General features: G+C 35.6%; 1 protein-coding gene across 2 annotated transcripts in view; it reads right to left on the reverse strand.

Annotated features, from left to right (window-relative positions):
- Window positions 1-7605: 7605 nt before the first annotated feature.
- POC1B (POC1 centriolar protein B) overlaps window positions 7606-15234 on the reverse strand; it is a 46933-nt gene continuing 39304 nt past the window's right edge. The window contains exons 11-12 of one of the 2 annotated variants that reach the window (XM_027895351.1): window positions 8974-9156; window positions 7606-7726 (exon numbers count right to left, since the gene is read on the reverse strand). In XM_027895351.1, coding sequence (XP_027751152.1) covers window positions 7625-7726; window positions 8974-9156 — 285 coding nt within the window. In that variant the 3' untranslated portion in view covers window positions 7606-7624. Of the gene's footprint in view, window positions 7727-8973; window positions 9157-15234 lie in introns of those variants that run through there. The other variant, XM_027895353.1, reaches the window with a different exon arrangement.

A 15234-nucleotide genomic window follows, 5' to 3' on the forward strand; every position in this document is an offset into this window, starting at 1 on the left:
GGAAACTTGCCCTGTGTTTCATCGGAAGTTCATTCAAACAGAGATGCTTCTGCAAAACATTTTGCTTACGACAAATTCTCTGACAAAAACCTGTGCTGTTAGAACCCTCCAAGCCAGTGTTCCTTATGGCATAATCATTCCTTACGTAATATTAATTAAAAAAAAAACAAACACAGCAAACAAACGAAAAACTCCCCAAAAAGGCAAAAAAACCCTCAAACAAACAAACAGAGAAAAAACCCCTGGCTGTGTCATTGCTAACCTTAATGGGCTACATTATATATAGTTTTGTCAGTTACTCCTTATATGGAACAAATCTTAAAAATGAGACCTCAGGCATTTCAGCCTGATGTTTTGCAAGTGCTGAAGGCTCAGATTTGTTACCCTATAACGTATACAAACATAAAAGTGATGGTGAGATTTTGGGTGAAGACAGAGCAATTTAATTTGATCCATCATCTCTTCATTCTGGACAGCATTTTTCAGATATTATAGGCTGTTAGTTTTGAATTCCTCTTTGTTCCTACCGAATCCATTAGATAGAAAAATACGAATAATTTCTCTGCAGTACTCAGCTTACATAACAAGGGCATAACTCTCTCCCTATGAAATTACTAACTTAAGCATTTAGAGAAATGTAAAAAACATATACACAACTAGGAATACTTGAATAGCTGAGAGCATTTTACTTTATAAAATGAAAAAAAGACAAGGGATATTTCCTCTTTTATGATTTTGAATGATACTGGAAACCTCTTTTGTTCTAGCATTTCTTCCAAAGGAGTAACCAGAAGGCTGTAGGATAAGGTCCACATACAGACCTAGTCCCACATACTCTTCATTTACCTGAGCACCAGATCCAGACATGGGAGGCTCTAATTCAGATAGCTGTGAAATATATTGCAAAGTACCCTTTTAAATGAACCAGAAGCTTATTATGGCTGTATTTGTTTTTCATGTACCTTTGAAAGAAAACAGACATCAGCTGCTACTCAAATTTTCTTTCTTTGCCCCCGAGTTATGTGAACACAGAGCATAAGATTAAGACATTTCCAGCATGTAAATTCAATCATATGAGAAGTCCCACTGATTTCAGCCAGTGGCTTCCTATTGAGTCAGCAAAGTACTTATGCCTGCGTGTGTGATTTTAAGATGACTAATCTCCCTGGCTGTGCCTGCACTGGCGGGTAGGTACATCAGGCAGGATGTCCTGCAGCCCTGGCCCCCAGCACACGCCCTGGCTACATCCTGGCTCTGGTACGGGACAAGATCGGTGTGACCACGAGTTCCCACATGCTGTGCTTTCATTGCTGTGCCCAGAGCCAGCAAGAATTGCAGTGTACTTTATGACAGTCTGCAGCTGGGCTGATTGAGGGGGTGACTGGGGGGGTGTCAATGGTGCTGCATGGCCAAAAGCCCAGTTTCATGCCTGGTGTTACCCACATGCTGAAACTCTTTGGTAACTTGGAGCGGTACTGTATCAGCCCCAGCTCGAATGAGACTTTCACAACTTCTCTAATGAACCTCTCACAATCTTTCAATAATGCAGCTATTTATAGGCTAGGTCTATACCGAATAGATTGCAGAAGCTGCACAAAAGCTCACAGTGTTTCAGTAATGAAGCTGTAGAGAGACATCACAGTAGACCAAAACTACTCAGTATGGTTACACACAATCAATTATAATCTGCTATGTTTTGCATGATTAGACTCCCTGCTTCACTGAAAAGTTAATGACATCTTATTACATTTATAAAATTTTCTTAGAAGTAAAAGCTATTTTTGTGAAGTACATGAATTTTCAAGTCTTATTAAGGGCTAAGGCCTGCTCTTGCTTGCAACCTCAAATTCTAGGTGTAGCATCACTGAAGCTTAACAGAATACCTCCAGTAATCAGTACAGAAGTTGGACATAGTAACTATCACTAATAAGCTAATCCTTCTTTTTCAAATTACTCTTTTTAGGCTTTAGCAAACATTTTGTGTCTTGTGGTCCCAGCATGTATCATAGGGCAAAAATATTAATTAAAGGATAATTTAAAAAATGTTCAACCAGTGAACTCATGTTCTTTTTAGCATCCAAGACCATTGCATCCTAAATTTTCCTATTTGAGATGTGCAAGATGCAGGTAGCATGAAGCAGCAGGCTTGTGGCTCACCTGAGTCTTTCTTAGAAGAAATTAGAGAAACGATTTTACTGCTTTGACCTTCCCAGACTTCTGTCTCTACGACACTTGTTCATGACGTCTCAATAAACAGCAGACTTACACAAATATGCTTTGCTTATGAATGTTATGAATCTTTTTCTGAATCTTCTGAGAGAACAGATATTTGATACAGGTGTTGGAATAAACACTGTAAGCCTTTGGCTTCCACCACTGTGGCCAGAAGAGGGTTCAGTGACACCCCTTAGCACAGAGACTCCCAGCTCTTGCTACTGGTCCTAAGGCTTAATCTCTCTGAAAGAAGCAGGCATTTCCTCTGAGGATTAGGAAGAAGAAAAAACTCGAGACAGAGATACTATTTTGTTACAATAAAAAGCACAAATGGATGAAAAAGATAACCAAGGGTTGTCTTCTCTTCTGGCAACTGCTTCCTCTTTAGCAACCCTGAAGAAAAGCTCAGCCCCTCCATTTTAGCCAGGTCTGTAAGGGCACAGGCCATAAAGGGACTTACAAACCTACTACTTGGTGCTGCAGAATTCTATATTTAGACTCTCAGTATTTCTTCTCCATCCACTCCTGCTTCTGCAAGTGCACTGAGCACTCTGATGTCCAAGCCCTTGCTACAGGCATGGGACAATCATATGACTCCAGTCACCAGCAGTCTTGGTACCCTCACTAAGGCCAGTGCTCCCAGAAGATTCTTGAACTAGATATTTCTGCACTGGGGTAGACCATTGCTGCATCCTAAAGAGAGGCATTTTACATTCAGCCCTCCTCAGGTCAGTGACTTTTGAAGAACAAGGTTAGGCTAGGCACGTGGATCCACACAGAAGTTCCTGTTGCAGTGGACTTGTATGAGTAGCCCAGAAATTCCCAGGGATTCTTGAATAAAACTATTAAACTGTCAAACAGCAGCTCTTCTCACCCTGACATCCTACATGGATTTTTCCACCTGCCTCATTAATTTTTGTTTCTGAATAGAGAGAAACTGAAGCGAGGCAAAGCAAAGACTTAGCCCAGTCGTGTACCTCTATGGCAGAAAATGTGTTAGTGAAAAAGACAGTTTTTCTGCTTAAAGTTGCATTTACAAATACACTGGTGGTACCTTGTCTAGCACTGCTGACTGTCTTAAAAGGAAATAATTTGGAAGGTATAACACATTTTGTCTCATATAAGGTTCCTCCAGTGCTCACCAGTAAAATTTGACAACACCAATAAACAAACAAAGTTATTATTAAGATGTTTAACTGTAGGTACAATATTAATTTATAAACATGTTCTATAACAGACAATAAATGCAGCCTATCACTCACTGATTAGTTTAGAAACTCTTTTTTTGTGCAAGATTTAAAATTTCTGGTGAAACTGGTGAGGAGTGTACTCAGCATATCCTGTTAGCTGAGTCAATTGAAATTGCACCTGTTCTTGGATGCAAGTCATAACAAATGCAACCCATATACATTGTAAAGAAAAGGACTTGTATGCACTTTTCCCAATTAACATCTGCCTTTTGGCAAATCATTAACCTATTTTCTCACAAAGAAACAGCTTCAATTGTATTATGCACCCGAAGCGTGCAAAAGTCCCTGAGGGGGTACTCTGACAAAAACATACTGTTCCTGGATCCAATGCAAACATACATATTCATTAATTGTTTGGGGCAATCAGTACAGAATTTCTGATTTTTACAAGTCTTACAAGGTAAACAGGTTACATAAAGCTACGTTCCAGGAAACAGTCCCATCCCAGCCCCGTATTCAATAGAAAAATCAAGAGTGATTTTATGCTAAAAAATGGCAAGGAAAATAATTCAGCAACACTGTAATAACACTTCTAGAGAGACAAAAGAACATTGTTTACCCTAAAAATATGACCACATATTTATTTATTTAAATAAATATAAATAGGGAAGTGGTATGTTTCAAATCCCTCATGCTACACAGATCTGTTCAGGACATCCAAAAATGGCAGTGAGAACCTATTCTACCACAATTTTTCCTGCCTGAAGATTATTTTAATCAAAATTCAAAACTACAGGTTAAGTTTCTTGCCATAAAGGTAATAATGAAACAATGAATTATTATATCTGTAAAAGCAAGAAACAACAATCCCCCAAAGACAAGGCAGTTGTTCAGATACATTCACGTCCAGGAATAGGTTTTCCAAAACCCTAAGTCTATAAAAAAGATGTCAACAATAGTAAAAAGTGAATACTGAATAGTGAAGATTTGTGGAGAATGTAGTGGTGTGTTAAAAAAAAAAAAAAAAAAGAAATATAAAACCAATCAAGAAATGAAACACCTTCAAAAAATAATAATAAAGAAAACCCAGTACACAGTTTGAGTTGTCAGGTTGGTCCGTAAAACACAATGGATTATTGGCATAACTGATGTCTCTGTCTGATTTTGCCCTGGTATCTGAGAAACTATATTAAGATCAAAAGAAAAAGTGAAGTGCCTTAAGGTACAGCATTGCAACATTTTGCCATTTGGTGTTACTTAAGACTCTCTAAATGTGTTCACAAAGAAAATACCTATTGCCATCCAAAATGAAAAACTGAGAAAAATAACTTTATTGCCTCAACATCATAATTTATGTAATATCCAAGATAAAAATTCCATTAAATTCCACTAAACTTTTAATTTGGAAGAGCATTTTTGGTTCAATATGTCTGCAGAAGTACACTGCAAAGAGTTGCTGAGTTACTGCACAGTGCTTTGACACTAAAGGAATTTGAAGTTGGGTTCCTCCAGAGACAGTCTCCCAGCAACGACGGCAGGAGAGGTTATTCCTGCTGCCACCTTCTCTCTCTCACCACACAAACCTTGGGGATCTACTCTGTGTCATTCACACATGGGAGGTTATTCTTTTTAATAAGTAATTGAGCCATTTCTGCAGTAGCTGGCCTGAATGCTGGAACCAGCCCTTCTCCAACAGGGTGGCCTATTTACATTTACTATCAGAGGGATAATTTAAGTTTCAGGAAAGCTGTACCACATCAGGTACATGGTTCAGCTTGTTTAGAATACACATGGGTTCTCAGTACTTCACTGCAGATATATATATACCTGTATACAATATATCTATAATATATATAATTATATATCTATAATATATATAATTATATATTTATATATATATATATATACACATAAATTTTGCACTCCATAATGCAAAAGAACAACTGAGGCTAAATAGCAGTCATTTTCCTCTAGTTTTATAATTCAAATTAGTCACGTCATCAGTTATTTGACAGAGTACAAACCCCAGAGTGAATGCTTCTGAGAGTTCAACCAAGCCTCTTCAGGTGCTTTTAGAGGGAGTTTTCCTATTCTGTAACTTTATTTGAAATTATATGGATCATGAGAACAAGATAATTAGCCCACATCAGTGTTTCTTTAATAGAAATGTCATGTTTGCTGTTTGTGGCTGTGTTTTAGGAGAGCCATCACAACTTGAGGAAAATATATCTGTCCTGTTCTCAACCAACCACGACTAGTTATACAGATATCACAAGTGTCACGCATGTTGAGTTCCAATATCAACAGACAGTCTGACAGAATGACAAGAATATGTCTTAATTTCAAACTGTTATGTTACTTCACTAGATTTACAAACAACAGGGGAATAAACTAGATTAAGTAGTAAATGCTCCAGATAATATGCATTAAAAAGGAAAAAGGAACAGTGATAGGAGCTAAGGCAGAAAGGAAAATTTCAGCAGAGATTTTATTAAAAAATATAGAAGCAAAACAAATATCCAAATCTTGCTGATAAATAATTCTGAAAAAGCTTAAAAAAAACCCCTACAGATTTAAAACATATACATAGTTCACTAAGAGAGAAAAAGAAACAAGCAAAAAATTTTAATAGCTACATGGTTTTATGTCTTCTAATGGAAACAAGAACAGGAAAAGACCACCAGAGTATTTGCAAATGCAAAATGCAAAGAAAATTTGATGTAAAAGACAGCATTTACATAACTGAGTGTGTTATAAACAACTGCATAGTCAAAGGTCAGGCTGAAACATATAAGATCGTTCTTTCACAAAAAATCTGTGGCCTGGATGCTGCATAAAAATAATTACATCCAAAATTTTTATAAGAGACTATTTGTTTGCCATAAATAAAGAGTAGTACTTATGACTGAGCTGAAAACATGTAGTACCTGTTGGTAAAATTCAGAGTTTACCAAGGAAGTGAGGTGACGTCTGGCTACCTGAAGGTGGTTACTAAGAACAAAAATGAAAAGTTACAGAAAAAAAATTGACTGCACATTTCTGTGGCTTGAACTGCAATAGTATTTGCACAGCGAGCTTCTGCATCTAAGCTAAACTCCAATGATGTTATTGAGGTTCAGCCTGGAAAATGAGCTTTATCTATCTACAGTCAGTTGCAGAATTGGATTAAAATACTCCCCCCATTTAAACTGTCCCATTTTTCAACATACATGTGAAGTTGCCAAAATTGGATGACTACCTAATTTTGAATGCGGATTTACAACAGGTGTTCTGCAACTGCCATTTAAAAAAATAATACACAGACATTAGGAAAATAGATGTTTTCTGATTAAAAAATAAACGTAAAATCATCTAAGAACTGCATTTTTATTAAAAGTAAACCCCAAATCAACAAACACTGCGAAGTCTTTCCCGACTTATGTCTGCACTCATAATGCATTACCTGATGGGGGACACTCACAGCATGCAAAGCTTGAGCATATGTGGACTTTCTTGTTGGGCAAGAATCTTTTGTATTTATGACCTTGATTTTTTTGTGTTTTACTCAAATATATTCTTCAGAAGAATGAAGTTGATTTTTCTAAATACGAAAAATTAATTTTGATGGGAATGAGATAGACAAAAGGGCTCAAATGCATCAGTCTTGCAGCTGAATTCACACAGATGCTTCAAAGTGTGACTTAATTTTCATATTTGTGACTAAGTTTTCATACTACCTCTTCTTGCATTCACTACTAAAATGTTTAGAAGATGTAGATAACTCGCTACTTTCTGCTAAAATACTTGAGAGTATGTAAGGGACAAAGAAAACCTTTGGCATTTTTGGAATTAGGTCGTATTTAATTTACATGTTGGAGTAATGTTGCCTTAGCACAAAGAACATTATTTTCACAACCCTTGATCGACTTTAAAAACCTGCATAGCGGACTTCCATAATAACTGCTATTCATGTAAAAATATGTATTTAGTGGCTTAGTTATATTCAAAGATCTTGTTAGGTTGAAATAAGAGTCCTCTAACAGTCAATGGAAATTGTTTTAGAAAATATTACATTTTGATTGTGCTACAATTCATTAAATATATAACCAGAATATCTGCTTGCCACCACTGTTTAAATTTTTTTTTAATTTCTTCAGTTTTTATTACATTGATTCGATGCTTTTGCTTATAGCAAAATCCAGTGCAGAAACATATTCACCAATATAGTTAATTTTCAGCTTTTATTTGTCCTGTCTTCCCTGAAGTAATGTTTGCTGATCTTCTAAGCATTCTTTCAATTTATCTTCAGCTGAAGTCAGACGGTGTTCCAAGACTGAAACTGTCTGCATGAAGAGGACAGTAATTTCAGCTGGTCTTATATTACTCATACAGTATTATAAAAGTGTGCAACATAGTAACATAAGAAAATTAATTTTACTTCAGTAGGCAAAAAAAAAAAAATAAATAAATCCTAAGATGGTTTCTTCTTAGCTATTCCACTATTTATAACTGTATTTAAAAATTAAGGCTTGGTATCCATGGAGATTGTCTAAAGGTTTCTAATTGTTTTCACAAAATATTTTCTCTGGGAGAGAGAAATACATACATACATACATAATATAAATTACTATTAAATACTCTGAAAGTTGCTTCTATATTTCAGTAGTAAAACAGTCATCACTGGTGACCTCAAATGATATTTTCAAAAAACCTAAAAGAAACTTTTAAGGCATCCCCCCAAAAAAGGAAGTGAGAAAAAAATATATACTATTAAAAGGCATTCTCTAAGAGACTATCTTCATCAGAAAAGGTAATTTTTTGGACCCAGGCTAGCAGTTTCTTTTTAATCCAACTTACCACACAAATAATTTTCAACTGATGACTTGACTCCATACTTCCAAAAACCTATTTCTTCAATTAACATACATATTGCAAAAGAGCACAGAACAAAAAAAAAACCCTTAGCTGCTTCCTTTTGATTTGGCTTAATGTTAATATATTACAGACTACAGAGTAGTATCATAAAACATGGGCTGACTAAGTCTGTTATTACTAAAAAGTATTGAACATTTGCAAACAAGTGACTCAGAGTCACTGAAACTAGTATCTGTGCAGTTTCACTGACACTAGGAATTATTCCACTTCTTAGATTCCTACCTAAGCCAACACCTTGAGCACTAAGTTTGAAAAGGGATTTAATGGTACAATGGTAATTTACTTTGTTCATTCCCTGCTAGTACATGATTGTTCAAGTTGGAATCTGACAATGTCTGCTAAACAACTGGCTTCTGACAAATCTATGCTAGATTTCACTACTGAAAAATAGGGATTCTCTTCCTCCAGAGTTAAAAGTGCAACAATCTTTTTGATTATGTATCAGGAAGCTTTCTTTTCACTTTAGCAAACACAATACATGCAATCAATATTTGCTGAAAGGAAAACACTAAAACAGTCACTTGATTATACAACTATTCAAAATAACCCCATAGTCTTTTATGTTCTGATTTATTAACATGGTTCCTGGGTTTTTTTGCCCACTGACAGCATTGTCATTTTCCACTGCAAGTGTTATCTGTTATTGCATACTTACTAGAGTTAACACATCCAGCTGCCCCACAATGTGCTCCAAAGCACTGTCCAGGGAGGGGGAGATGCCTGTTTGCTTGTCCTCATTACGCACAGCTGATCTGCTCTCATTCTCTGATTTCCTTTTTGAACTTCTTGCTGAGACTGAAGCAGGGGGCCGGTGTAGCTCTCCAGTTTTGCCATCAGCCTTTAATATAGAAACAGCATTTGAAGATTCAGTTGGCTTTGTCCTCATTTAAGTAGAACCATTCAGTAAGATAGGTAAAAAAGTCTGGCTTCTAACTTAATAAAAAAAAAAAAATCTATTTACATATATATGCACACACATGAGGGCCTTCAGATTTGCTTTTTGTACCAGGTCCAATTCTTAACACCTCAATTTGTTCTGACCTAAGAGAGAATTCCAGCTGTGATGGATGAGGCAATAAGGGAAATTTCAGCAGCCTTTAAGTACACGTTTCAGGTACATATGATTGAGGAACTACATGCTGTAGCACTAGAGCTTGAATTAAAGCTCAAATTAATACAATTGCTGAAGGGTGTCTTGTCTTCAAAAAGATAGCTCAAGTTGACTAAAGGAATTCACTCAGAGCAGTCATATGGATGAAAAATCTGTATGTGACTAGAAGATCACAAGGGTTCCTCCCAACTTCGTAGTATGAAACCTTTGTTTAGTATGAATTAATCTCTTATTTCAGCATAAAAGATAGTTTTTAGTTGTTTATTCAGTGACATTACCTTTTGAGAAACTGATATCTTCAGAAAATGGGAGAAGGAAATAAAAGAAAAGACCCACACAACCTAAAGTTGAGAGAAATAACTTTGATGTATAAACATTGCTCCAGGGTGACAGAGCCTGATCTTTCCAATCACTTTGGTTTTGTCTGTGCCTTAAAGTTCTTAATGACATTTTTGAGTCATGAAAGGTTAAATCATCACTAATTCATTAGAAGCTCCCTCATAACTTTATCTGATTTATTAATGACTTTTTGAGATTTCTTTGAAAACTTCTTCTACCTTCAGATAATTTTACTTTATTTTTACACTGAAGTAAATTGAGGTAGCTAATATTTATTTCTAATTATATTAGAAATATCCACATTTACAAAATATATCTTTTAAATGCTTCTTCCCTCAACACTCTGGGCTTCCCTCAACAGATCCAGACTGCAACCATTACTTTGACAAGACTGGGAATCTCACCACTGGGAGACCACAAGAAGAAGATCAATGGGACCATCAGAATCCATGGAGTGACGATATTTTTTCTACCTAATCTGTGTCTCTGTCAATCTCTTTCTCTCCCCTCACTCTCCATTTTCATCTATTTCCATGTCTCTTTACCTCATATTTACTGTACTAAATAAAATCTGTACTATTGACTCTGGTCTTGTTTGCACCTTAATTTGGGCAGAGACATCTCTCTAATAAGAACCTGATCACAACAACATCAATGAGAGAAAGTAAAGCAAGTCTACCTGGAATGGCTTTTTGTTTTACTTGCAGAGCACAGGAGCAAACCAAAAATGCCACAAACAAGAGTCAGTAGAAGACCATGAGCCCAGGGTGTGGAATGGCTGAAAGCAGAGACTGCGAGATAAGAGGGCAAAGAAGAAAGTCTTACCGCCCTCTCTGGGTTAAAAGTTCCACTGCACAGTTAAGTTCTGAACGGACACGTCTCAAGCCCCCAGGCAAGAACCCACGGAGTGCAGAGCATAGGGTTGATAGGGACAGGGAAGATACCCCTGCATATACTTCAGACCTTCTCAATGTTTGATACTACCACAGTATTTTCTGGTATCACTTTCATTGATTTCCATATGAAGAAAGATAAATTAACAAGACGATACCTCCAGTTTCCTTTCAGCTCTCCTTTCTCTGCTTGGTAACTGATTTAGGCAAATGAACTAGGCATGTCAAATAATAAATGGCTGATGCAACTAATACTGAAATACATCAGTGATGTGTATTGACATCAGGTTATGTCAAAAAATAAAAAAGTGCGCTAGACATCAAACTACAGATTTCAAACATTAAACATCCAAGGCTGTTTTACACAATGCCCTAACGGTTATCACAATTGCATTGGACTACAGAGAACTGGCCTTCTTAGTCCAAGTCAAGCTGCCTTGTCAGCCAGGCTGTCTTTTAAAGGCATGAAACTGTGGAAGAAAGGGTACTGGTCAACAGAAAGTTTTAGTTCAATGGTTAGGATGCTCAGTCAGGAGCAAGTAAGTCCTGCTCTTATGAGAGGTTTTGTATTTTACATATATATATATGTGGATAAAATAAATAAAAACTCCATATGAGAAAGGATATGAAACCAGAACTTTCCCACTCCTAACTAGATGGTTTAATTACACCTTTCTCTCCAGTACCACGAATTTAATTTTTTTCTCAATATGAAAAATTTTGTTATGTAACTTCAGATTACTCCAAAGAGTTGTATACTGTGAAGGAGTCACTTGTTAGAACAAAATGAAATAGAATACAAATGGCTTGATTTTTGGCCAAGGTATGCAGAGAATAAATTTCCCATTTAATTTTGTTTTGCTTTAGCTCCTGTGTTGTGTGGGTAAGATCAAGGCTGGAATCCAGGTCTTCCTAGACACAAATGCCAATAAGTTCATTGTAAATAAACCCAGTATCACTTGTCTAATGTTAACAAATCTACTTATAGTCATGTTTTGGGAAGTACATTTATTTTCTTGCCTTTGCATGATACAAGTAATTAATTAACACAGTCAGATATAACTGTAAACTTCAACTGATACTCTCTGACTTTGCTTAAAGGCATTGTGCTTTGCAAATTCAGTGTACAAAGGATAATCTATTAATCTTTAAGTACTCAAAATTAATAAAAACAGATTTAACATTCAATGGCACTTTAAAAATTGTTGATATTTGAAGTATTGTGATTTAAAATTAATTTAAATGAATGGAGCAGGATACAAAGACAATCTGAGGTTATTAGACATTGCCAAGTTCTAAAAACAGTTCTACTGTGAGGTTGGTCTCAGTTTCTTTTCAAACAACATTGCTGCACTTCATACTGGAAATACAGATTTCAGCTTAAGCTCCCACAAAGTGATTACAAATTTTGCTCTTACAAACCCAACCTAAATAGATCCTTCCAGCTCAAGCAGGAAAGCAGTCAACTCAGTAAACAGAGTAAATGCTAAGCTAGTGAAAATCTCACCAAACACTTTTTTCTTACAGTAAAACTGATCTAAAGTTCAATGCATTGGACAAGTAGGCTGTGAAAAAATGCTCTGTAAACTGCCACCAATATTGCAAGTCAGAGTAGTAGAAAAGTCTTCTTGTAAAAGTCTTTTTGAGAATGCAACAGAAGAATCTCAAGGACTTATGAGCAGTATGCAACACAAAAATACTTACAAAAGTAAGGCAAAGACCTTGATGTTTGTCAAAACTCAAAGTATCAAACACAGACAAGCAAATAATTAACTGAACTGAATTCTGAACTTTCAAAATTTGTAATAGGGAAATGAAATGAGACCATTTCAAATTTTCAACTTATCTAACTTGAGTCCAAACAAATCAGATTTCCTTTACCTTTGGATACCAACCAGTTCATGTCCAACACTTTTATCCAGGATAATATTTTATTTTTAAAAAGTTCTTATTATAGAAAGTTTTTATATCCACAGCCTACTTCACATGAAGTGTTTCAAGAACTAGATGTTGCCTTTCCTTCATATTACCCTCTTTCTAAAGTACTTTAAATACTTTGAATACAATTCATAAACAACAATTCTATATGTTGCCAGTCAGCAATGTAGTAAAAATGTCTCATAATTCAAAAAACCAAACTGTTCTGAGAGACATCAGAGCTATAGCTTATTTTGAGAGAATAAATTTTTATAAGGCAATCAATTTTAAATTGTTACTTCTGAGCAAAGCTAAGAAGAAAATTAAAATGTGCACAGTGTTTCCATTCACAGCCCGTTAGTAATAACATGAACTCACATTTGGGCAACTCCATGCACGTTACAAATAAGAAGGAGAAGGAACAGATTTAATAAATCAATAGGAAGTCATTACCATGACATTACCAGCGGATGTTGAGCAGAAAATTAAATTTAGCTTATAAATGATGTCACAAACAGCAAGCCATAATTGCTCATCTTTGTTTTCTGTCAAGCAAAATAGCCAAAACTCTGTGGGTGGTGCTCGATCAATTTGTGAAAAATCCTTACACATAACCTTATCACCTCTGCCTGTTCCCAAACGTTTTCCCATGAAACATTCACAGAGCAGACAGAAACAAACACTGCATCCCAGTCTCCCTTTGCTTCATGATGGTTAAGAATAGAATCAGAGTAAATTGCATCTATATATATAAAGATGCCTGAGTAGTTTTATTTATAAAGATAAAAAATTCCCTCAAGGGAAAAAAAAAGGAAAAAAAAAATACAAATCTCTGTAACTCAATTGGATATTAACAGTCTTCAATCTTCTAAAAGCTACAAATTTGGAAAATATGGACAACAGCTTCCAAATGCATATCTAAATTATCTCATAATTAAGATGGGTTTATACGAAAAAGTGATACTGGTAAGCTTCCAAATGAATCACAAAAATTGGCATGGTCTGCTTTTTAAAAATAATCGTTTAAATTGTGAACACATGGTACATTTGTCTACTAACACTAAAACATTTCTGATACTATGATTAAAACAACTACAAACAATTAGTCATAAGTAGGGCATGAACCTCAGACTGAAGAGCAAAGGCATAGCAGAGGAGTCTACCACCTTATCAGACCTTGATTTCCTGTGTCTTTTGGTTATTTGACATTATGGGAAGTTTCTCAGAACTAATAGTACTATGATTATTACTGCTTTTTTCCTCCTCTTGTGAACCTACCCTCAAACAAAAATGGTTCACTGTAGATATGCTAAATTTAACTGTTTGGGATTTGGTTTTTTCTGTTTTTGTTTGATTGGTTGTTTTGTTGTTGTTTTTGTAGGCCATAATTATTGACACATCACTTCTATTGCTTTGAAATTATTTTTTTCCATCAGTGAGTAGCTCCCATTAAACAGAGCTCTCTAGTCTATTAGGCTAGAACTAAGTTGGCTTTAACACTAAGTATGTTAAACCGCTATTTGTTTTATCAGTTCCTACTGAGGAGAATTTCCCTGTAGTTTCAGCTGATGACAGCACTCTTCATTTCCTCTCCTCTTGCATGCACATGAATCAGCACAGCAAAACCTGCCATGTGCCAACTGTGGCTTTCTGCCCCTGCTAACTGATGAGGTTGTTCTGGTATCATTGATTTGCAAACTTCAATTGAGGTTTTGCATTCAAGCAGTAAAATACAGATAAACTACCTGGTGCATCTATAACAAAGTTCTACAAAGCATTTCTAGTTTGAGCAGTCCTCTTTCAGAACTTGTAACATGGAATTTTGCACTTAATTAAAAGACTTTCGTGTCATCTTATGCACTTGAGTCTTGTCTAGCTCTCAAAAGAATGCCTAAGCTAAACCTAAAAATTTAAAGCACTTAGTGGTATCAGGATACAAACTCACAGCCGACAAACCAAGCCAGACTATCAGACTGTAATCTTTAGCAAATCAGGCATTTTCACCTAAAATGGATCAGCACTTTAAGTCTTGAAAACAACAAATTCAGCCTGACAGTAAATGATTTTACAGAGGCCACAAGGCCAGTACAGTACAATGAAAACTAGTTGCTAACTTTGGTGGGGTTTTTTATATTATTATCTGTACAAAATTGACTGAAATCCTGATACACATACAGTTATGGTCTGATTAATCTGATTTATTTATTCATTTATTTCTATCAGGATTTCTATATTAAATCTAGCATTGCTGTTATGGCATGAAATAAACTCTTCTCTTCTGAGGCCCATCTCAAGATATCCTGAATAGATAGTTTTATGCAAAGAAATTATATCACACTTTACAACAGTTCTTTCACATGCATAATGAGAAACTAGCTACATGGTTTTCTTATGTCAGCTTTTTCCCAGAGTGCTGCTCATGGTCTGAGAAAACACTGTAAAACAGAGTGCATTCAATAGACTTAGTATTTTGCACCTCCACATATACAGAATCTAGTACAGAACAAAACTATTTTCTCCATATTCCATTCATTTCAAGAAAGAACAGAAAAAGAACCAAAAATAAGCCTTGTTTGCTCCAAGAAATATAGAAAACATTTCTATTTCCCTAATGAAAACTCACAGAAGCACACATATATTTGAGTTCATCCAGTTA

This window comes from Empidonax traillii, unplaced genomic scaffold (genome assembly GCF_003031625.1).
Source record: "Empidonax traillii isolate 1590-97213 ecotype Southwest subspecies unplaced genomic scaffold, ASM303162v1 scaffold458:size851334, whole genome shotgun sequence".
NCBI lineage: Eukaryota > Metazoa > Chordata > Aves > Passeriformes > Tyrannidae > Empidonax > Empidonax traillii.